The following is a 24,623-nucleotide window of genomic DNA, read 5'->3' as shown; positions in this document are numbered from 1 at the left end:
GTAAAGAAAAACTTTGTTGACCTCTGGTTTAAAACAAGGAGGTACATAGACTAAATGTTACTTTGTAAAAAATTACCTTGGCATCACTTTAGAGAATAGATGAAGAAAACAAGAGTGGATGTGGGTAGACCACTTTGTAGGATATAGAAATGATCCAGAAGAAAGGCTATGGAAGCCTTATTTGGGACAGTGGCCATGGAAACAAAAGTAAGTGGATAGATGAATGAAATGTTTAAGGGACATGACAAACAGGATGGGATAATGGGTTGGATGCAGACAGTAATGAAAAGAACAACATGAAAATAATTCCTAGATTCCTGTCTAGCAAAACTGGAAGGATAAGGATGCCATCTACTTGGATCAAGAAACCTGGAAAAGGCTGAGGTTTGGGGAAAGAATAATGACAATGGCTTTGGACATGTCGACTAGTTGTGCCTTTGTGATATCAAAGGAAGATGCTGAGCTAGCACTTTAATAAACATTTGGAACTCAAATCTGAGGTCTGAACTGAAGATACACAATTTTGGAGTTATTCTTATAGAGATGACTATGAAGCTATGGTATGGGACAAACGATAAGTAAAATGATATGAAGCATTTATTGAATGCCTATGGCATACTTATGATAATGTATATGTTATATCATATAATTTCAAACCACCTTGTGAATCTTTCATTTTCTTTATTTTACAGATGAGAAAACTGAAGTAAAGAGGGTTGAAATAACTTACTCATATTGTACACTTAGAAGAAGAATATATAGTGTGAAAAGGATTTAGGTAGAGAATGATGGGCTCAAAAAGCAGAGATTCTTCATTTAATGTTGCATCCAGGGGTGTTAGGAATGGCTCCAACAGTCCATTTCATTGGCTAAAACGTGGACAAAAAGCTGGTTCTTGGTGAATGATTTAGAAATGTCAGACATTCTTTGGTTTAATGAAGAGGAAGGAATTCAAAGACATAGGGAGACTGTTAGAATGTATTTGTCCTTTAGAACCTACTCATCTACACTGAGAAAGTCCAGAAGACACACCTTTCACCATGACTGTGAGAAATAAATTTGTGAGGGAGAGGAGGGCCCTGGAATTCCTGAAGTGCCTTGTGATTGCTCATTTTTGTATACCATAACTTACAATGAGAATTTTGGTCACTGAATTGGGAAGCCTAAATACAGTGGGAGTAATTGGATCCTAGGTGGTGGCAGTAAGGGGCAGCATTGAATTGCCTAAGACAAGGTAGGTATTCTTGTCATAATGGACAGGAGAGTCTAAGTAACTGGTTTGATAGAATAGTGGAATGGCCTTTAGAAGATCAGTTTCAGTGCAAGCCAGGTAGTAATATCTTGTAGGACTGGGGCAAGTTTCTTTAAAAGGATGTATATGCTGTATATCATCATCCAATATATGGTACTGTTTCTCTCATATCCAGGATTCACGCGTTCACAAATCAAGGGGTGGACATGGGATTCTCACCACTCAATATTACACTTAGTCACCCACTGGCAACATTATTACTTTCTGTTCCAGAAACCTTATACTCTGCTAGCTTGAAAGTCTTAGTTCCAAAGGGAAGAAAGCTTCTACCAGGAGACACAACAATTATTCCATTGAATTGGAAGTTAAAACTTCTGCCTTGCCACTTTGGATTCCTCTTGCCTCTGAATCAATCTATAGGCAAAGAAAGGAATTACTGTGCTGGTTGGGATGATTAATTCTGGTTATCAAGGAAAATTGGCCTGCTACTCCACAATGGAAGTAAGGAAGAGAATGTGTGGAGTACAACGATATCCCTTAGGGCATACCTTAGTACCATTATGCCCTGTGATTAAGGTCAATGGCAACTACAACAACTTAATTTATGTAGTACTACTAATTCAAGAATGAAGGTTTGAATCATTCCACAAGGTAAAGTACCATAACCAGCTGAGTTGCTTCCTGAAGGCATTGGGAATACAGAATGGGTAATAGAAGGTAGTTATAAATACCATCTATGGCCACATGACTAGTTATAGTAACAAGGAGTAAAATTGTCAGAGGAGTTTCCTCCTTATTTTATTATGAATATACTTGTATGTAGGTATCTTTGTTTTCTTCCACCCCCTTCTCCGTTATCATGTAACATAAGATACATTGGCTTTAAATCATAGTATTTAACTATTGTTAATTTTATATAATAGTATTTAAGTTATGGGATTTGAGAAGAGTAAACATCACTCAAAACTCTAGCTATTCTCCTGGTGAAATGCTTAGTGTGTTTTCAGTTGTACTCAGGAAGTTGTATCATGTTGGGCAGAACTATAACCTTGTTATTGTCTGTAAATGGAGATTAAGTATGGTTTAAGGAGATGTGTATGATGCTATGTTGACAAGAGGTGGACTTCCGATGGTTAATTTTTATTGTCAATTTGACTGAGCCACAGAGTCCAGTTGAACATTTGGTTTAACTATTTGGTTAAACATTATTTAGTTAAACATTATTCTGGTATGTCTGTGAGAGTGTTTCTGGATGACCTACCACTTGAGTCAGTAGGCTGAGTGTAAAGGAAACTGCCTTCCTCAGTGTGATTGGGCCTCATTCAGTAGGCCGAAGGCCTGAATAAGGGAGAATGCTCTCTCTCTGATTGACAGTCTTCAGGCTGGGACATCAATCTTCTTTTGTCTTTGGCCTCGGAGTAGAACTTAAACTACTGATTTTCCTAGTTCTCAGGTCTTTGAACTTGGCCTGGAACGATGCTATCTACTCTTTTGGGTCTGTAGCTTGCCAGCTGTAGGTTTTGGAATCCTCAGCCTTAGTTACAACTACATGAACTACTGCCTTATAATATGTATTTATTTATATTTATATTTGTTATTGCTAGTTATATAGATTATGTCTCTCCGAGGGTCCAGACTAATACAGATAGTGAAAAACCCAGGTGAACTTGGAACATCTTGTGATATCAGAAACTAAGAAAGTACTCCCAGAAAGACAGAACCAAGTCAATGGGACATAGGAGTCAGCCCAAAAGAGCTCCAAATGACCAGAGCTAGAATAATTTGAGCAACAAAATAACAGGAAGAAAAAGGACAGTTCCTTATTACAAATAATTCCCAAATAATAACTTCTAAGGAGTAAGGAAAATAGAAAATCAGTATTGGAACACCAGAGTAATAATTTTTGCAAGTCAGATCTACCATTGGCTGTTAAAATTAGTGGACAAAAGTTTGAAGAGAAACAGGATATTTGCATAATTGCAAACTATTTTTCCAACATATATATATATATATTAACTCCAAAGGGAAACATGGTAACATCACATTGGAAAGCTCCTTAATCAAATGATCAAGGTTAACCTCACCAATAATAAGACATATTGACCTTATGTACAACAGATCTGAAGCACTAAGCAACTGCATCATCACTGCTGTGATAATTTTGTCCAAAATGCACATCCTCACTTTAATTGTGAGGAAACATCAGAGAATACTAAGCTGAAAGACATTTTTCAAACTAACTGACCAGTAACTCTTCAAAGAATCAAGGTCATAAAAGGCATGGAAAAACAGGAACTGAGAGATGTGAGAAGACTGAGTCACAAAAACTAAATGCAATGGGTCAATCATAGACTGAATCCTAAAATAGAACAAGAAAACTGGTGAACTCCAAAGAGAGTTTGCAGTTTAGTTAACAGAATTGTATTACTATTAATTTCTCAGTTTCTGCAACTGTGCTATGGTTATATAAGATATCAACCTCAGGGGAAGCTGGGTGAAGGTCATATGAGAACTTTGTATTATACTTACAGCTTTTCTCTAAATCTAAAATCATTTCAAAATAAAAAGTTTAATAAAATTGCCTTTTAAAATTTGGCAGCAGAAAGGCCATTGGTGACCACAGTGAGATTGCTACCAAAATAGAGTGGTTCTGACAGGGATTAGAATTAAGAAAATGGGGATGGCTAGATAGAAACAATTTTCAGGACTTTGTTCCTGAAGACTTGAAGAGAAATAGGTGGTAAACTGAAGGACTGAGGTAGCTGGAGTGAGGTAGCTGAATGTTGAAGGCAATGAACAGTTCAAAGATAGCAGTTTGGTAGTTACAGTTTAAGGTTTGTTCATGAGCTGATCTATTTATTTAGGCCCAGTGATGGAGAAAGTTCTCTGTAGAATATATCTAGGGTTGAGATTTAATTAGATTGGTAAAGTAGAAAGGCAAGATTTTTAAGGCAGGTTGAAAGATAGAAGGCCAAATGAATTTAAGTGTTACTGTTTTCAAGATGGATGTAGTAGTGAAGAAAGGAAAAAAATGAATTAAAAGAAATGATAAAAATATATGATGAAATAAAGAGTCTTAGGTGTGCGGGTCGACAATTCTATGGCATATGGGTCTGATGTAACACTCTCTGGCGGAGATTGGTTTAGGATTTTTTTCCCCAGGTCTGCTAAGACAGTAACAGATGGTCATCTGCTCTCCAGGTTCCTATTATTCCTCTTTTATTCTTTATCTCTATCTGTGTATGTCTGAAAAACAAAACAAAACAAAAACCCTCTTTCTTTGGAGTTCCATGGAGGAGTGAAAATACACTAGTATATTTAATCCATTATTATTACTTGAAAATAGTGCCCTTCCTCCATTTTAACCCCATAAATAAGGCTTATTATTCTCTTGTTTCTCTTTTTTGCTGACTTTCTCTAGTGATTTGTGCCCTTTTGTAATTGATTTCATCCATTTATTTAAATATGTTTATATATATTTTTTGAATTCATATTTTGTTGATAATATGTTTATATATATATATTTTGAATTCATATTTTGTTGACTTCTATCTCTGTATATACTAGGGTCCAAATTAGGGATACTTTTCCTCCAGAATGAAACTGCATTTGCTTCCTCAGAACTAGTAGACCAAGATAAAAACTCTTTGAAACCCATCAAATATATATCCCCAACTTTAGTGCAGACCTTAGGCTTTCTTGTCATTTGACCCATGGATTTCTCCCTGTTTGTGTTACTTACTCTATATTAAATTTTAGCTTATTTCTTTTTTTCTCCTATTCCCTTACATTCTAGCAAGCCTGATAATGTATTAAAATAGTCTGTTTAAATGTATACAGAACCTATTATATTTCAAGGGAGGTCTGGTCTAGTGTGTATCCTAAGATACCTGGGGATAGGAAATGTGGTGAAACTTTGTTCTTACCTGTGAAAAGAGAACAGGAAGGTCATATGCTTTAACAGAAAGAAAGTGGGCTTTGATAGCACAGTCAGATCCGAATTCAAATCTTGGTTTTATTGCTTACTGGTCGAAAGACCTTCAACAAGATACCTAACACTTAACACTTGTTAAGCCTCAATTTATTAATGAACAAGATGAGGAAACTATTCATTACAGAGTTGTGTAAGGACTAGACATAATATATAAAAATTTAGCAAACGATCTTCTCCTGTACTTGACTTTCTAACACACCTTATCTCAGTGAATAGTATCAAATGTGTGTGTGTGTGAAGCTCATCCGGGTGCTAACAGCTGAGTGTACAATCACAATGCATTCTTCTTAAAGAGTGTTCAATTCCGGAAACATGCATAGTTCTATTTATTCTTGTGGTTTGATTAGTTTTGCTTTAGTAGAACTCAAGTGAAACAAAACTCATAATTACAGATGCAGTTGGAATAAAAAAAACCCAGGCAGGTTAAAACTCTAAGCAGATAGCAAATTTTCCTTTCAGTTTTGGTACATTCTAGTATTAGTGTGCCACCAAACAATAATCGGTCTCAACATTTTAGGAGAATGGTTAATTAGAAGTTCAAAATAAACTTTCAAAGACCCCCATGTACAAGTTTGGCCTGGATTTGATGCAAGCAAGGTTTCGTGGGGTTAATAGTGGGAAAATGTTTAATGCTGCTTTTCTTCAATGAAGGTCTGCCTGGCCCAGGGCTGCAACGTCAAGGCCTCTGTCTAAGCCAAAAAAATCTATGACAAATAGCAGCTCACACCTGACAACAGTCAAGGTTTAAACTCAACAGGGCAGGGATTTGAAATTCTGCCAATCCTTGCATTTTTCTGTGATTAGATGTATTTTGCAAGTTTACAAGGGGCTCCAAAGTAGATTCATAGCTCCATGGCTCCTTGTAATTTGGCACTGCCCTCATAGAACTGACTAAACCTCATTTAACCAGAACTTCCCAAACTCCAAATCTTCAGTTAAATTGATTTTTTTCTAAACATGTCATTTTTTGAAGAAATGGAAAAAGTATACACAAAAACGGCAAAATGAATGAATTTGTGAGATAGAATGACACATTGGCTAAGACTATAGACTGAAGCTAGACTGCTTGATTTATGATGTTGCCTTTACCCACTTGTTAACTATATAACTTTGGGGAAGTTAATTGACCTAGCTATGCCTCAGTTTACTTGGCATAAAATGGAAATGAAAATAGTACCTACTTCATAGGGCTGTTAAGATTAAATAAGTTAATTTATAGTAATATGAATGCTTAGAACAGTGCCTGGCACACTGAAAGCACTCAGCAATTGTTACTTTATTATTTGCTAGCAGTTTACAGGGTTTGCATTGTGTGCATAATTTAATCTAATATCCCCCAATAACTTCACTGTAGTAAGAAAACTGGTATTTAGGATAATGTTGCCTTCCCTCCTAACTTCAAGCATTTAATCAGCAGAAGTTCTTCTTATTCCTCTCCTTTTTTAGGTAAACTCTACGCCTGACATGGGGCTCAAACTCACAACTCCATGATCAAGAGTCTCATGCTCTACTGACTGAGCCAGCCAGGCACCCCAATTTTCTTCTTCTTAAGTATAATATTTTTCATCTTTCTCTTCAAACCATTTTTACCTGCACTGTTCCCTATCACAGGTGACAACATCATCTACTCAGTTGTCTAAATCTGAAACCTAGAAATTGTTAATCCTCCCCATGACAATTAATTAACATACCAAGTCAATTCTACTTCTGAATTAAACTGCTCACATCTGACAATAAGCCATACTAACTCTCCGGTCCCTACTGCAGACGTAATAATCTTTTGAAATGCAGATTTGACCAAGTTCTTTCTCTGACTGAAATGGATCCCCCAAATCCTTGAGTTAAAACTTCCTTTCCAATATTGTGGGTATCTCTTATTCTTCTCCCCTGGATCTCAATAGGATGGTGATGGAGGAGAGAGGAAAAGAGAAAGAGATAAGAAAAAAAAAAAAAAGGTAGAAAAGCAAAATAAAATAAGGAAAAAAAGAGAGAAGAAAATGGAGTGTAGTTTAGGATTTGGGTGTGGAGTTAAGAAGCTAGTAAAGCTTTTAAGATGATTTGTGCATGCATGTTGCAATCTGGGGAACAACTCTAATCGGTGTGCATAGCCCCATGAGGTCAATATATTGGACAGTTCCCTCACAAGAGATGTAAACAAATTCCTTTTTTTTTTTTTTTTAAGATTTTATTTATTTATTCATGACACAGAGAGGCAGAGAGAGGCAGAGACACAGGCAGAGGGAGAAGCAGGCTCCGTGCAGGGAGCCCAGTGCGGGACTTGATCCCGAGACTCCAGGATCATGCCCTGGGCCAAAGGCAGGTGCTAAACCACTGAGCCACCCAGGGATTCCCTCAGATTCCTTTCAGTTTAGAAACAATCTGGATTTTCTCCTGATTTGTCTGATGTGAATGTCTCTTCTCCTTGATAAGGGAGTAGATAAAAGGTATTAGGCTGATAAGAGGAGATGGCTGAGAATGGCATTTCACTTAAAGGAAAACAATGGTTGTTTCTTTAGAACAAGTCTTACCTTACTTTAAGAGCTTTGTTTCATTAATTACTATCTAGATCTCTTAAATGCCAAGAGAACTGAATAGCACTCCTTCGATTATCCACCTGGTACATCAAAAGTGTTTGTATATTGGGACACCTGGGTGGCTCAGCAGTTGAGCATCTGTCTTTTGCTCAGGGCATGATCCCAGGTCTGGGTATTGAGACCTGCATAAGGCTTCCTGTGATGAACCTACGTCTCCCTCTATGTCTCTGCCTCTCTGTGTGTGTCTCTCATGAATGAATTTTTAAAAAAAAAAATCTTTAAAAAAAAACTGTTTGTATTTTACCAGCTAGTTATCTCCATTGGAAATAGAGTAGAAGTGAAGTCAACAAAATTAGCTTGCCTTTGGTTTGCTTGTAAAATCATTTGTTACTTCTTATTTCATTGTGGTACTTGAAATAGTGGATACTGACTACCTAAGTTAATTATCTGGTTACATGGTATATTCTCCTGGAATGAGAAAATCATATCCATCTTCATACTGGCCTCAGAAACTGGATTAATTCAGAAGATCCCAAATTCATTTCTCATTGCCCTAAATAACTCTGTGTGTATGTGTGTTTTAATAAATAGAGATTTAGCTATCCTGACAAATTTTATGTGTAGAAAACATAGATGTTGTTTGACAAAAACATAAATGACAAATACTGTCCCTTCTTCATTCTGGCCTATGTAACCATTTTGCTGTGATTGGCATGATAAGAAATTTTAAGACCCCAATCCACTAAACAAGAGAAGAATCCCTAGAGTGGGGAAAAGATGAGAATGGAGGTGAAGGGGGAAAATACTAGCCAGTTTTTCTTATGATCCTGCTTCTTATTTCCCATTTTGTTGTCACAGTAGATCCAACTTAGTGAAGTAGTATGGTGATATGCCATATTGAAATTTCTCAGAAAAATTAACTGGCTTACTCATCATCATGGCTTGTGAGTGGCAGAGAGGATTATATTGGAGTTCCTGTCATTTTTAAATCCTCTACACTAGTGTTTTTCAACTTATCAGCTACAAACCACTGGAGGATTGCAGCAAAATTTTTAAAGAATCCTCAAATCTTTGTGTACATATATATTTTTCTTGATCCGCAAATCAAAAGATACTATGATTATCACTATTATCATGCAGGAGGTCTACAAAATTGGTTGACACTTAAAAGGAGTACTCTTCTTACTAAAAATTTAAATAAATAAAAGGAAACCATGGCTCTATACTTGTGGTTTTCATATTTTGGGGTTTCACAGATCAATATCAATATCATTCATTATATGTTTTAGAGCTTAAAATTACAGTCTTCAAACTACATGAATTTAGTTTTATGGAAAACTCACTTCATGGTTCCTCCCTTCAAAATCAGTGAAAATGTTATGGGCAAGGACTGGTGTGAAAAAATGGCATTTGGAAACCTTTCTCACCTTGTAATGCAAAAGAAGAAATGAAGAATGCAAAAGACTCTGTAAGTTGTTGCGATAGGTTTTCAGAAAGGAAACATACATATGAGGATCATTTATCCTTCTCTGGGCTGACTTACTTGGCATCACTTGGTGATTACAGCCACCAGCTGACAATTAGTTTCAACTCTGAGAATTGGCACTTCAAAGATTAGTGATGGAAATGGTATCTCACAAGTAATTCACGTTCTTTCTAAGTTAGAAATGATTCATCATTATGGGGTATGGAAGATAGAAGAAAAGAGCTCATGTATATTTTTTCCCATTCTTTTTAATCTCTTGTCTGCATGGGTTAACCAAGGAGTATAATTACCTTAGATAGTTAAAAACAAAAACAAAACAAAGCAAAAAACAACCTGGGCTAAGAAAAAAAATGTGGGGATCCCTGGGTGGCACAGCGGGTGCCTTTGGTCCAGGGCGCGATGCTGGAGGTCCGGGATTGAATCCCACGTCGGGCTCCCGGGGCATGGAGCCTGCTTCTCCCTCTGCCTATGTCTCTGCCTCTCTCTCTCTCTCTCTCTCTCTCTCTGTGTGTGACTATCATAAACAAATAAAAATTTTTAAAAAATGTGGCAAATATTGACAGATCAGCTGATTCATTCATTCAGTAAACTTTGGCACAATGCCTACTATGTGCCAGACACTGTGCAAAGGATTCAGTGATTAAAACCAACATCAGCAAAAACAATCCCTACTATGAAAACACACAGGAAATGTACTAAATCTAGAGTAACAGTGAAGGGATACATGACTTCCCAAAAGAGATAACATCTGAGCTAAGTCTAGAAAACTTAAAGAGGGATGAAGCAAAACACTTGTCAGCCGAGTGAACTGCATGCGCAAACAAAGCTTCTTGACCATCTCTTTTGTCATCTCAAAAATGGTTGATCTTCATATACATCCACCATCTTGAGAGTTAGGAGGGTTCTTTATTACCTGTCAGGAGGAATGGTTGCCCTGCTGTGTCACCTTGTAAGGTCTTTTCTTCTCAGTTAAATGAGTAACATAAAGAAGGACAGGACAACCAGGATGGTCGTGCTGCCAAATATTCTCATACATGTGGCCAGGCAAAGGGCCAATGCTAATCACAGCCTCCAGCACCTGCATATCCTCAGCTGGGGGGCTCAGTTCTCAAAGAAAAACTCACATAAGGCCTGTCAGCACCTTGCTGTCTGCCTCAGGACAAGGCTATCTAGGAACTTGCCTGAATGTTTCCCACATGCTACAAATCCTGCTTCTTAACATTTACATAGTTTTCTGATACTGTAGTCCCAAACTGTAGCACAAAAGAAATCCTTTACAACCTATACTAGGAGGTAGGCTGAAATTCAAACTCTTCCCAAAGTTAAAAGGAGGCACCTGTGTGATGCTCAGAGACATATGTGAGGAGGATTTCTTAAACAAAGGCTACCTTAAAGGCAACCTGTGTAGTTGCAAAGGACACCCATGCACAGAAGAGTCCCCATGTTTGATTCAATGCTCTGTGGTCACCTTCTTGAATTATGATAATTTTTTAACATGGAAGCATTCATACATTTTCATCTTGCACTGGGATCCACAAATTATGTGGCGAGTCCTGACTACTTTCCCCACCAAAGGGGAAATAGGGAGCCCAGTCAAGCACCTGGAGTCCTATAAGAGCACTTGAAATGGAAGAGTAGGTTATAAAACAGAGAAAAATAAGAGTACAATTTTATAGTTTGTAAGGAAATCTAACATTGTTTGCTAACCTAGAAGCCCATAATTTTAATTTATCAAGCCATTATATGGTTTGTTACTCGGAAACACCCACTTTATTTTATTGCCTTATGGGCCTTATGCAGCCCCTTTCTGTTTCTGTAGTCTGGAAGAGTGGCTCTAAAGACATACAATTAAATACCCCCAAAAGACACACAATTCACAGAACTACATAAAAATGTACCACATAGTGTCAAAGCAACAGTCTGAAACAACTTTCTTTGTACTGATTTCTACTCTATGTCCCAAATGACAAGAGATCACTCTCATCTTGATTTGTCTTTCCCTTTACCTCAACTCACCATTTAGTTCTTCTCAACCACAACCTTAGTTCTCCCTGTGGTCATGTTAGTATTAGTCTTTCTTGGCAAATATCTTTTCACATCACTAATATTCTGAGTCTTATCAGGACTGGCTGCATAATTTGCAGGGTTCAGTGCAAAAATAAATGTGGGTCCTTTGTTCAAAACTTAGTAAGAATTTAAAGGCAGCAATAATAAGAGCATTAAACCATGCAGAAGGCCATTCTAAGTGTGAGGCCTATGTGACCACACAGGCTGAACACCCATGAAGCCACCTCTGATTCTCATTGGCCAAAATTGGATCATGTACCCACTCCTTAACTAACCACTGTTAAGTGGGTTGACTAGCCTTAGACTATCAACAGCTTCTCTGGAGCTGGGCATAAATTCATCTTCCCCTGAGTTGCATGGCATCTGGTGGCAAGGACTCATGACTAAAACCAGGCTTCTTTTGAGTGGAAGTGAGGAAGGTACTACTGCTGAGTAGCCAACAACAATGCCTACTACATCATATGTCCATGACTAAGAAAGAGGAAATCCTCTTCAGAAGCTCCCTTTGATGCAAACCAAATTTTTGTTCCCTAGAGCCTTAAAGATCAAATCCTACCTACTTAAATCTGCCTACCCTCAATTTCCAGGCTCACATGCACTTCAAATCTCTCCCCTGCTGCTAACCCTTTCTACAGGCATCTGCAGGGATGAAAAGATGTGATTCTCGTCCTCCTGATGGTTATCATCTAAGGAACCAAAATTAACAGACCATAAAACACACAACAAAAACCTCTCAAATAATAGAAAAAAATAATAGAAAAATGCTAATAATTAAAATCCACATGTTATTGCTGAGAGTTTGTGGAAGTATTGGATTTACAAATGCTGGATGCAATCCTCAGTAGTTTAGAAGGAAATGGAATTTTAAATGCAGTAAGTGGTCAGTGTTGGGTACTATGAAATGCATTTTGGAACAGAAGACTAATATTCACAATCCATAGTGGTAGAATTGTTATACAGCAAATTTTGATAGAATGAGCCTTTTTCAAGAGTCAAACAGGTTTGTTTGCCTATAGTAGACTACAAAAATCACTTGAAAACATCAGTGGTAAGTAAAAGGAAGAAAGCCATGCAGTAGAAAGTCCTTACTAGGAAATTAGATCTAATATAAAAGGCAAAGTACAGTTTCTGAAGATACACACAAACTATGCTTTTTCACACCTATGCAAAAATTGAGATCTTTGCTTCAGTTATTCTCTTCCAAACATTCACTCTTCATCTGGCCAAAATCCTGTTCAGTCCTTAAGAACAAGCTCTGGCCCTAACATTGCCAAGAAGCCTTCCTTGAACATTCCTCACTCTAGCATCTCTCAACCCAGCTGAAAAGGAATTAAGAAAGAGGATGCTCTTTCTCCATGAGCTCAGTGCTCCTCATGGCCCTGCACTGGAAGGATCTATTTAAGTGTCTCTCACTCACTGGACCATAACTCTTTGGTGCCAGAAACTACCTTATTCTTCTTTATAACTTGATAACTTATCAAGTTATCTTCTATCAACATGTCATAAGTATTCAAGAATATTTATTGAAAGTGATATGATCAGAATATATATAATAATAACTTTTAATAACCTGTGTATAATGGCAAAAGAATGCTCAGAATAAAAGAAAATAATATATATAAAACTAGATATTTTTATACTATTGATGACCTAAAGGAGGTATTAGAATATGAGAAGGCTATCAAAGATCACTTCAAGATTCCTCTCCTTGAGATCTAGAATAACATATAATAGAGCCTCTTAATTTACTTTCAGTGGAAATGAGCAGTTACTGTAATGACAGGATTTTGTACCCAGGCTTATAAAATCTTCTCCAGTCTCGCCTTCTTCATCTGTCAGTTCCTTTATCTCAGTCTTTTTTCAGAGGTTTTGGTCCCCAGTATTTGAATGTTTACATTCTCTGAAAATCTTTGAAATATGGACTATTTTTTTGAAATATGGAATATATGTTTTTCATGTGCTTTCATTTTCAGTATAAGTTTAATTAGTTTTACCTGATTAGAAATTAAAAAAAAAAACTTTAAAGACATACTTTGAATTTCAATGATCTTCTGTAAAGAAATAACAGCATTCATATTCGGTGTTTGGTGGAGAATATCTTCGGCAAGGGGTTCCAGCTGCAAGAACAGTAGATAATAATGAGCAGAATATTATGACTTTATAGTAAGTCTGACAGAAGCCAAAGGAAACCAAAACAACCAAAAAAAAAAAAAAGCTTTCTCCAAGAACTAGTTAATATTTTCATTTTGCTGATAGTAGTTATAATAGTGTAGCCAGTTTTATTTTCTGTTTTGCAGCCGTGTAATTGAATTCCAAGGGGCTTTTCTATTGGTCACAAAACTAATCTGTGAAGTCCCTGAAGCAGGTGCATGTCTGTGTATTATTCATTAAAAATCTGAGTTATTTGTGTCATTTTTGTAAGTTCTTCACAAACCAAATTCCATCATGTCTGTATATGCAGCTGGGCCCTGCAAACAGAACCTCAGGGAAGCTGCAGTAGACAGAAACTGAGCAGTCTATTATCCAGACTTTTGGAGTGTTTTTACAATGAACCACCTCACACTTCTGGACACTTCACAAGACAATAGAAAGCCATGAGACACAGCTGCTCTTATTCAACGGCTATTCAATAAATGATAGAGGAAATGTTCAAAAAAGACCAAAGCTAAAATAACTGTGCATTTTTAAGGGGAAGTAACTGTGCATTTTCATTTAACTTCTACTGTATTCATAACTATGCAGATGTCCATGTAGAAGCACAGGACAAATTCCTGTCTTGCAAATCTATCATGATCTTCTGGAATTACACTGATTTTCATGGATAAGCTTAGCAAATGCTGCTTTGCAAGAAATGAAGAGGAACTTTAAATAATTTATGGAGTGTTTTGGCAGAACTAAATCTGATGATGCATCCTGGGAATACCTTGATGATGTAGCTTGGTGTACGGCAGCAGAAACTGTGGAGCCAGACCACTTGCAAACAAAATAGCTAACTATTGTGACCCAGAAAGCAAGGAAAATAATAGTAACAAAGACATTAACAAAAATAGAGTTTTCTTAGAAAATTTAAAGTTAATAGTCTCAAATTCAAACTGATGGTCAATATGGCACGAAAAGTAACCGATGTCACTAGACATTGTACTGAAACATAAACTCATCTATGTCTCTTTATCTGTAGAAAAAAACCTAAAAACTCAGGAATTCCAAGTTTCCACAGCATATGTGAGTGAATCTTCCCCCCAGGGTCTCTCTGAATTGATTATTCTATACTTCAATCATGGAATCTAAAACAATAGCACCTTTCTTCCAGATGCCATAGGATAACCGACTAGCTTAGGGATATTTATACATGGGTAAATTCACTAAATACAACTTTCAAGAGTGTTTTTCTTAGCTGCCAAAGAAAAATCTTTAAAACATCAAAAGGTTATTTGCAATACAGTTTAGAGAGAGAGAGAGAGTCAGTGAAAAGGTTCTATAGTCTCAAATTCTTAAAATTTGTTAAAATCATCTTTTAAAAAGTTGGTATTTCAGAGAGTATCTCCAAGAATATGTTATCCTAGTAACACACTCCTAACTCAGAGGAACTAGTGAATCATAGGCAAAAGGTTACTTGGAAAACTTACTCAAGATTAAGGTTGAGTTACCTTGCTTATAAATACTCTTTCCTTTCACTTTGGTCTCAGAGATTAGAGAAAATTTTTAATAGAAATCAAGTAGATTTTACTAATAAAATGCGTTGAAACATCACTCAATATTCAAATACCTAAGAACAAAAGAATGAGGTGATTTCAGCATATTTAGCTCTTCAAAAGCTTTCCTGGGACATTAGAGTAAAAATGCTAAGAAATTGAAAGGTGCTGGCTACTGGAAAGAAAACTACAGGCAGATCATTAATGTAAAAACCTCACTTCTGGAACTCTCTTGCATTGAGGTTTGTGAGCTATTTTTAAGACCTGGGTTATATAGAATGTAAATATGATTCAGGGTATTGAGGATAAAAATACAAACAACCCTTAACCTCCAGTTTGGAATTGTCAGTTAGAAATGATAAAGTTGTATCTAGTTATAAAAGCAACCTAGAGAATTAAAGCAATTACACTGATAATTTAAGCTTCCCAAACCATTTCCCTGCATGTTTTAGGTGAACACCATTTAGAGGATTTAAACTTCAATAAATTGCCCCAATTTGCTTCATTTTGAGGGTATACACACAGACAGAGATGAATTCAGAAAGTCCTCAATGTAGGTTCTTTATTTTTTCTTGGGTAGCTCTGCAAGAAGGTAATAGGTAATACTCTGAATTGGCAAGAAGGCAAATGGCCTTTAGAGTCTTGTTTTCATAAAATTAAAATCTTGTATAGAGGGATCAGAGAATTGAGTTGTCTTTTCTAGAGTGTTTGTTGACTTAATCACTCACAATTAAAAGCCCTAAAAACATTTGAGTGAAGCAGCTATTTAAGAAATATTTATGAGTATTGGTCTTTATTAGTAATCTAATAACTAGCTGTAATGAAATAATATTAAATGAATAGTCCTTTTCTTACATTTGGGGCAAAACCTAAGAATATGCAGTAAAGCTGTTATATATTTAGTTCAGCTGATAAGATGTATTGAGGCTAATCAATGTTAGTTATTCAAAGAAAAAGACGTAATTTACGCAAATCAGAGTACTTTTGTATATAAAGCTTATGTGAAGATAAAGCAGATGCAGACATAGGAAATATCACACACCCATCATGCTACCATTGCTGAGCAATTCCCTCAAGTAATAATAATTATCACAGAGCAATAAGATACACTAGATAATTTTAATACAACCTCTTGACACAATAGGTCCTCATCCACCCTTATTAGATCTAAAATGTAAATGCAATCATTACTTATAGAACTCCTTTATACATATTTTCTGACTCAGTGACAGGGAAACTTATTTTTCTATATTTTTTACACAAAGTGGCAATACCATATTGATGTAATTCAGATGTTTGCTAAGTTTCACATATCATAATTTCTAAGCATACAGCTATTTTAAAACACCATAAAAATTGTGGCCATCATCATGTTGCAAATAAGTAATTTTCAGATTCTTTAAAATCAGATCATTTAAATAATCAAAAGTCATTGTCAGCTAAATGCATTTATAGAAATAGGCAAGTGTATCCTTGGAGAAGCTCTTGAGTAAGAGTTGTAAAACTTACTCTGTACTCATGAGACATGAAAGTCAACTTTACTATTTTCATATTAAGAACAGAACAGAAAAAAAGCTAGAGATTTTGCAAATAGGTACTGAGGGTAAATGTATACATTAACCAAGCAAAGGATCTACTGGCTATTCTCGTTAGCTTTTATGTTTCCCAAATATACCAAGTATTTTCACACTTTTATGCCTTTATTTATTCTGTATCTTCTAAATCTGATTTTTCTCTATCCTTATTTGAATTGGTGAAACCTTTCTAAATCATCCAAGACCAACACGAACATTGCCTGCTCTGTGAAATCTTTTCTAAAATTCTTTGATAGAGCAAATTGCTCCCATCTTTGTGCTTCCTTTCCATACAAATATTCTTTTTTACTCTACACATCACTGTAGTAAGCCATGTCTATAACTTTCTACTTTGTTTTGAGCCATTTAAAGGCAAAGACAGAGCCTGGTATATGGTGAGCATTTAAAAAACTGTTGAGTGAATGAAGGAAAGATTAATTGAAGGAAGCATGAAGAGGTTGCCTTTATTTAGGACTTCAGAGCTAACACACCTAAGTGGAACAGGTTCTCTTGGTTGCCTGCTACAGTCAGGGCATGGTTTAGGGTTAAAGATTAGGAAGAACAACAGTGATAATTCATTTTTAAATCAATATAATTGATAGTAATTGAAGTTTTAAATGATCTGAACTTTAACTGATTTTTAAATTGATCACTTTAAACTTGGTTATTAATTCCAGTAATACGTATTTATATATATGTATGTATGAATAATTTTGTATACTTTCTACACACACAATTATATCATCTGTGAAAAATGAGAGATTTATTTCTCTCCAAACTTTTTACTTTTTTTCTTACCCTATTGCACAGTCTAGGACCACCATTAATGTTAAAATGAAGCAGTAAAAGTGAGCGTCTTTGTCTTGTTTTTGATTTCAAAGAAAAATTCCCATATTTCACACTTAGATCTGATGCATACTGTAGGATGTTTATAGATACCCTTTATCAAGTTAATAAATTTTCCTTTTATTCCCAGTTTGCCAAAAGTAGTTAACATAATTGGGTATTTAATTTATCCACTGATTTTTAAGCATCTATTAAAATGGTCATATTTCTTCATTATTCTCTTAATGTAGCAATTATAATTACTTATTTTGGAATTTTAAAAAAGATTTTATTTATTCATTTGAGAGAGAGAGAGAATGGGGAACATACGGATTAGGGGGGAGAGGCAGAGTGAGAGGGAAAAGCAGACCCCCTCACTGAGCAGGGAGCCCAACAAGGGCTTGCTCCCAGGACCTGGAGATCATGACATGAGTGGAAGGAAGATGCTTAACCATCTGAGCCATCCAGGCGCAATCTTATTTTGGAATGTTAATATATTATGTTCCTGGGTTAAATACAATTTTGTTACGGGTTTTTAAGATTTTGATGAATGGCTAATATTTTGTTTTGTGTTTTAACTGCTATGCTTATGAGCATGATTTTCCTATAATATTCCCTTCTTATAATGTTCTTTTAAGTTTTGAGGTACCATATACTCAAAAAATCATCTATGAAGAGTTCTTTCCACTACCTCCCTCCTTTTACTCTAAAACAGTATAAATTATAGAAATCACTGATGAAGCTATATCGGTCTAGTATTTTCTCTTGGTAAATTTGGCATTCAAGATTCAATTTTGTTAATTATAGTGGCATTTAAATTTTCTATTTTTTTAAAATTTAAATTCAATTAGCCAACATATACGACATCATTAGTTTTAGATGTAGTGTTCAATAATTCACCGGTTGCATGTAACACCCAATGTTCACCACATGCCCTCCTTAATGTCTATCTGTCAATTACCCCATCTGCCCTCCCACCTCTCCTCCAGCAACACTCAGTTTGTTTCCTATAATTACGAGTCTTCCATGGTTTTTCTTCATCTCTGATGACTTCCCAATCAGTTTTCCCTTCTCAAATTTCTTGATTCTGTTTCTGTAAGGTTGTATTTTTTTTTAAGATTTTATTTATTTATTCATGAGAGACACAGAGAGAGAGAGGCAGAGACATAGGAAGAGGGAGAAGCAGCTCCCCACAAGAAGCCCGATGTGGGACTCGAACCCGGACCCTGGTATCATGCCCTAAGACAAAAACTAACACTCAACAGCTGAGCCACCCAGGCGTCCCAAGGTTGTATTTTTATAAGAAATTTTCCATTTCAAATAAAATTTCAAATTATTCTAACATAAACATTTTTAATACTCTCTTGTAATCCACACACTAAAATTTGTGGTAAAGTTCCCCTTTTCATTTTGAGTACTAGTAATGCATAACCTTTCTTAGTCAGTCTTGCTAAGCTTCTGTCGATTTTGTTAATTATTTCAAAGCACTAAACTTGACTTTTAAAAATCGTATGTTTGTTTTTTATTTCATTATTTCTTCTCTTTATATTTGTTTTGCTTACTTCATGTTTAATTTATTGCTTTGATTTTTTTGACTTCTTCAGTTGTATGCTTCTATCTTTAATTTTAAACTTCATTCTAATATACATTTAAGAGCTTTATATTTCCCCCAATTCACTTTTATATACATAACACAAATTTTAATGTCTCAGATTTTCACAATCATTCAACTCAAAATATTTTTGAATTTTTATTGTTATTTATTTGGTTCATGAGATACTGTATTTTGAAATTTACGAATAAATGAGACTTTCTGTTTTGAATTTCAAATTATATAAGGGTTTTTACTTTTGTTTTTATACTTCATTTTATTTTACATCATTGGTATCTTACTTTTATTTTATTTTACCATAGCAAAAACACTTAACATGAGATCTAACCACTTAACAAATTTTTATGTGTACATTATTGACTATAGGCATAATGTCATAGAGCAGATCACTAGAGCTTATTCATCTTGCTTAACTGAAACTTTATGCCCATTGATTAGTAACTCCTCATTTCTATTTCCCTCTAGCCCTTGACAACCACCATTCCACTTTTTGATTCTATGAATTTGATTATTCTAGAAACCCCATGTAAGTGGAATCATGCAGTATTTGTCTTTCTGCAACTGGATTATTCCATTTAGCATAATACCTTCAAGGTTCATTCATGTTTCACATATTGCAAAATTTCTTTCCTCTTATTTTTTTTTTTAAAGACTTTTTTTTTTTTATTTATGATAGTCACAGAGAGAGAGAGAGAGAGGCAGAGACATAGGCAGAGAGAGAAGCAGGCTCCATGCACCGGGAGCCTGATGTGGGATTCGATCCTGGGTCTCCAGGATCGCGCCCTGGGCCAAAGGCAGGCGCTAAACCGCTGCGCCACCCAGGGATCCCTCTTTCCTCTTAATAGCTGAATAGTATTCCACTGTATGGATACACCACATTTTTTATTCATTCATCTGTCAGTGAACATTTAGCTTGTGTCCACATGTTGTCCTTGGTAAATAGTGCTGCGATGATCATGGGAGTGCTAATATGTCTTCAAGATCTTAATCTTGATTCTTTTGGTTAAATGTCGAAAAGTAAGATTGCTGTATCATAAGGCAGTTCCATATTTAATTTTTTGAGAGTCCTATATACTGTTTTCCAGAGAAGTTGTACCAGTTTGCATTCCTACCAACAACATGCAAGTTTCCAATGTATCCACATAATTGCCAACACTCATCTTTGGCATTTTTGATAATCACACTGACATACTGACAGATGAAAGGTGATATTTCACTGTGGTTCTGACTTGCATTTATTGATTATTAGTGACATTAAGCATTTTCTCATATACTTTGTGGCCACTTTATTCTTTGGAGAAATTTTTGTTCAAGTCCTTAGCCCATTTTTTAAATCAGGCTATTACTATATTTTACTACTCAGCTGTTAAGAGTTTTTATATATTTTAGAAATGAACATCTTATCAGATATATGCTTGAAAATATTTTCTCCACTTCCATAGATTACCTTTTCACTATGTTGATTTTTTTTTAAGATTTTACTTACTTATTCATGAGAGACACAGAGAGGCTGAGACATAGGCAGAGGGAGAAGCAGGCTCCCTACGGGGAGCACAGTGTGGGACTCAATCCCAGAATCCCTGGATCATGACTAAAGCCAAAGGCAGATGCTTAACCACTGAGCCACCCAGGTGTCCTACACTCTGTTGATTGTTTCTTTTGCTGTACAGTTTTTAAATTTGATGTAGTCCTACTTGTTTATTCTTGGTTTTATTGCCAGTGCTTTTGGTGTCATATTTCTGAAATCACTGCCAAGACCAATGTCATGAAACCTTTCCTGGTTTCTTTTAGGAGTTTTACAGTTTTGGGTATTACATTTAAATTTTAATACAGGGGATCCCTGGGTGGCGCAGCGGTTTAGCGCCTGCCTTTGGCCGAGGGTGCAATCCTGGAGACCCAGGATCGAATCCCATGTCGGGCTCCCGGTGCATGGAGCCTGCTTCTCCCTCTGCCTGTGTCTCTGCCTCTCTCTCTCTCTGTGACTATCATAAATAAATAAAAAATTAAAAAAAAATCTTAATACATCTTGAGTTTATGTTTGTGTATAATGCAGATATGAGTCCAGGTTCACTCTTTTATAAGTGGATATCCAGTTTTTCCAACACCGTTTGTTCAAGTGACTATCCTTTCTCCATTATGTATTCTTGGGACCTTTGTTGAAGATCAGTTAGTTGACCACATAGTGCTTTCTATTCTGTTCCCTTAGTCTACAAGTCTGTCTTCATGGCATTGTCATTTCGTTTGAATTACTAAAGCTGTGTATTTTGAAATTAGGAGGTATAAAGACTCCATCTTTGTTCTTCTTTCTCAAGATTGATTTATTGCGGTCTTTTGTAGTTTAATAGGAATTAAAATTTTTTGTTCTATAAAAAATGCCACTGGAATTTTTTTAAAGACCTACTTATTATCTATTCATGAAAGACAGAGAGAGAGAGAGAGAGAGAGAGGCAAAGGGAGAAGCAGGCTCCCCACAGGGAGCCCGATGAGGGACTTGATTCAATTCTGGATCCCAGGATCACATCGTGAGCCAAAGGCAGACGCTTAACCACTGAGCCACCCAGTCCCGCCACTGGAATTCTGATGGGGATTGCACTGATTATGTTGATCAGTTTGTGAAGTATGGGCATTTTAACAATATCAGGTATCCATAAACATGGAATGTCTTTCCATTTGCTTGTGTTATGTAACTGATTCTGGTTTAATTCACTGTAGTAAGAGGTTATACTCTGTATGAATTCAATTAGTTGAAATTTATTGGAATTCACTTTATGCTCCCAAATACAGCTTGTTCTTGAAAACACTAAAGGTGTCTTTGAAAGGAATATTACTCTGCAGTTATTGGGTAGGGCTTATATATTTCAGTGAGGGCTAGTTTATGAAAGTATCTAAATCTACATACCTTCTTTTTGTTGTCTTCTTCCTCATCAGTTTCTGAGAGAGGTGTGTTAAAATCTGTCATTATGATTGTGGTTATGATTGTTTTTTCAATTTTTGCTTGATATGTTTTGAAGTTATATTATTAGATGTATAACTTTTGAATTTTTTCATCTTCTTAGTTAATAGAATATTATACCAATATTATCTCTATCCATATTTCTTTTTTTGTCTTAAAGTCCACTTTATATGATTGATATTAATATAGCTACATGAGCTTTCCTTCAGTTGATTTCTGTAGTTCATTTTTTCTTCACTTTTTAATATTCAAACTTTATCATTATATTATAGAAAGTGTCCCCTTAAACAGCATTTTTTAATTACAATGTGATAATCTTTGCTTTTCTTGATTAAATAAATGCATTTATATGTCTTTTGTGGAGCTGCACAAGATGATTCTAAAATCTTATATGAAAACATAGAAGGGACAAATGTAGCCAAGACTATCTTGAAGACAAAAAATAACTGAGGGATTTGTTCTAACAGATATCAAGATTTCTCATAAAACCATAGTCATTAAGACATCTAATAATATCAAGAGGATAGACAAACAGATCTGTGGAATAGAATAGCATCTCCATGAGTATACAGACAAAGATACTACTGCTGAGTCAAAAAGAATAGATGATCTTTTTAGTAAATGGTACAGGATCAACTGTATATCCACATTAAAAATCCCAAAAACCTTGACTTCTACTTCATGCTATATACATATTCAATTCCTGATGGACTGTGTAGCTAAATGTTGAAGTGAAAATAAAGCTTTAAGGAAGGAATGAGGAGAATATTTGCATGACTTTAGGTATACACAAAGAAAACTTTAAAGGAATACAAAAAGAACTAATCATAAAGGAAGTGATAGATTTGTACTACATTAAAAATTACTTTTATTTATCAAAGGACATGATTAAAAGGGTAATTAGTCAAGATATTTCAACACATGAAACCAACAATAGAATCCATAAAGAACTGCTCAAATCAGTAGGAAAAATAACAATCTAAAAGTGGATAAAAAGACTTAATAGGTATTCATAAATGTTATATACAAATAATCGAAGAGTAGATGAAGATCTGCTTTACTTCACTAGCATTCTGCCAAGACAAAACCAGGATGAAATACGATCACACACCCAAAGAATGTTTAAAATTTTCAAACACTAACAATAACAAGTGTTGGAAGTATGTAGAGCAACAGAAATAGTCATGGGCTGCCTGTAGGAGTATGTATTGTGATAACCACTATGGAAAACAGTTATTATCTATGACTAATAAACATATGCAAATCTTTCAACCCAGCAATACCACTGTTATATATATATATATACAGTCAATAGAAATGTGTGTACAAGTGCATCAAGAAATATATATAAAAAGTCAATAATAACATTGTACATAATGACCCCCTAACTGAAAAATTCCCTATATTCATTAAAAGTAGAATAAATTAAAAATTAATAAAAAATAAAAGTAGGATAAATAAACTATGGCATTTTCCTATTCTTTTTGTTAAGTGTAGTATTATATAATAGTACAAATGAATGAGCTACAGCTAGTTGCAATAACATGGGTGAATCTCACAAACAGAATATTGAGCAAAATAGGTTATAAACAAAGAGATGTATTTTTATGATTTAATGTATAAAAAGTTAAAAAATAGGTAAATTAAAATTTCACGTTAGAAAGCATAAAATTGGTTACTTTCAGAAAAGAGAAAGGGAGTACTAATTGGAAAAGGAAATACGGGGCCTCCTGAAGTGATAAGATTATTTTATTTTTTTGACTTGGTTGATGGTTATATATGTGCTTGATTTGTAGTATTTCATTGAGTTGTACATTCATACCTTAGTTTTCTGAATATTATACTGTACGATTAAAGACATTTAAAAAAGAGAGTATGTTTTCTGGCATAAGGGAATAGGGAAACTAAGTCTGAGTCCATATTTTCTCTACTATATTATGGCACATTTAAGGAAAAAAGTGAGATTGTAAGTGTTTCAGCAAAAACAACAAATTATATTCTTAGATACAGACTACAAGTTCACTTACAAACCAAAACAAAAAAAAATGATAGAGGGTTCAGTTGTCAGGACCAAAGATATTACAGAACTTTGGAAGAATATGATGATTAAGACCAAGAGGATAAGGGAAGCAGTTTGCTATATAGACCTGACCTTCCATGCTGATGAACTATTATCAATTCCCTAGTGAGGAGGCGTTGGTAGTTAAAACTCAAGTTCCGTTTAAATAATTGTCCTAGAGATGTATGCAATTAGTTGTATATGTTTAATTTGATTGCTTAAGTAAATCTGGTTATAATTTTATCCATATTGTGATTCATGAGTCATTCTCAAAATAATCCCTTTTATTCATTTAAAGTCATTAAAATCCTTGACCAAATAGATTGAAAAAAAAAGTATATCAGGATTGATTTCATTGATAATCAAGTAACTACACTGACAGACTACTGAGATTATTTAGACTGAGTCTGCCTGCATCCTACCTACATGTGGATGATAAAGGGTGACATCACATAACAATAAAGAAACATCTCTGGTCAAGAGGAGTGATAAAAATCTAACAAGTCTAATGAGAATATCAGGAAAACCAAGAAACAAAGGATAACAGCTATGGCCATGCAGCCCACGTAAGATAT

The 24,623-nt window shown here is 35.2% G+C and overlaps 1 protein-coding gene across 20 annotated transcripts in view; it reads right to left on the bottom strand.

Annotated features, from left to right (window-relative positions):
• The window catches only part of HDAC9 (histone deacetylase 9), a 911,202-nt gene that overhangs the window by 32,631 nt on the left and 853,948 nt on the right, over positions 1–24,623 (bottom strand). For all 20 annotated transcript variants that reach the window (XM_038557033.1, XM_038557034.1, XM_038557035.1 and 17 more), the window contains one exon: positions 13,366–13,450. In XM_038557033.1, coding sequence (XP_038412961.1) covers positions 13,366–13,450 — 85 coding nt within the window. The remainder of the gene's footprint in view (positions 1–13,365; positions 13,451–24,623) is intronic.

Source organism: Canis lupus, chromosome 14, assembly GCF_011100685.1.
Source record: "Canis lupus familiaris isolate Mischka breed German Shepherd chromosome 14, alternate assembly UU_Cfam_GSD_1.0, whole genome shotgun sequence".
NCBI classification, from domain to species: domain Eukaryota; kingdom Metazoa; phylum Chordata; class Mammalia; order Carnivora; family Canidae; genus Canis; species Canis lupus.
Note: the sequence above shows the minus strand (reverse complement) of the source record. Positions and strands in the feature narration are given on the sequence as shown.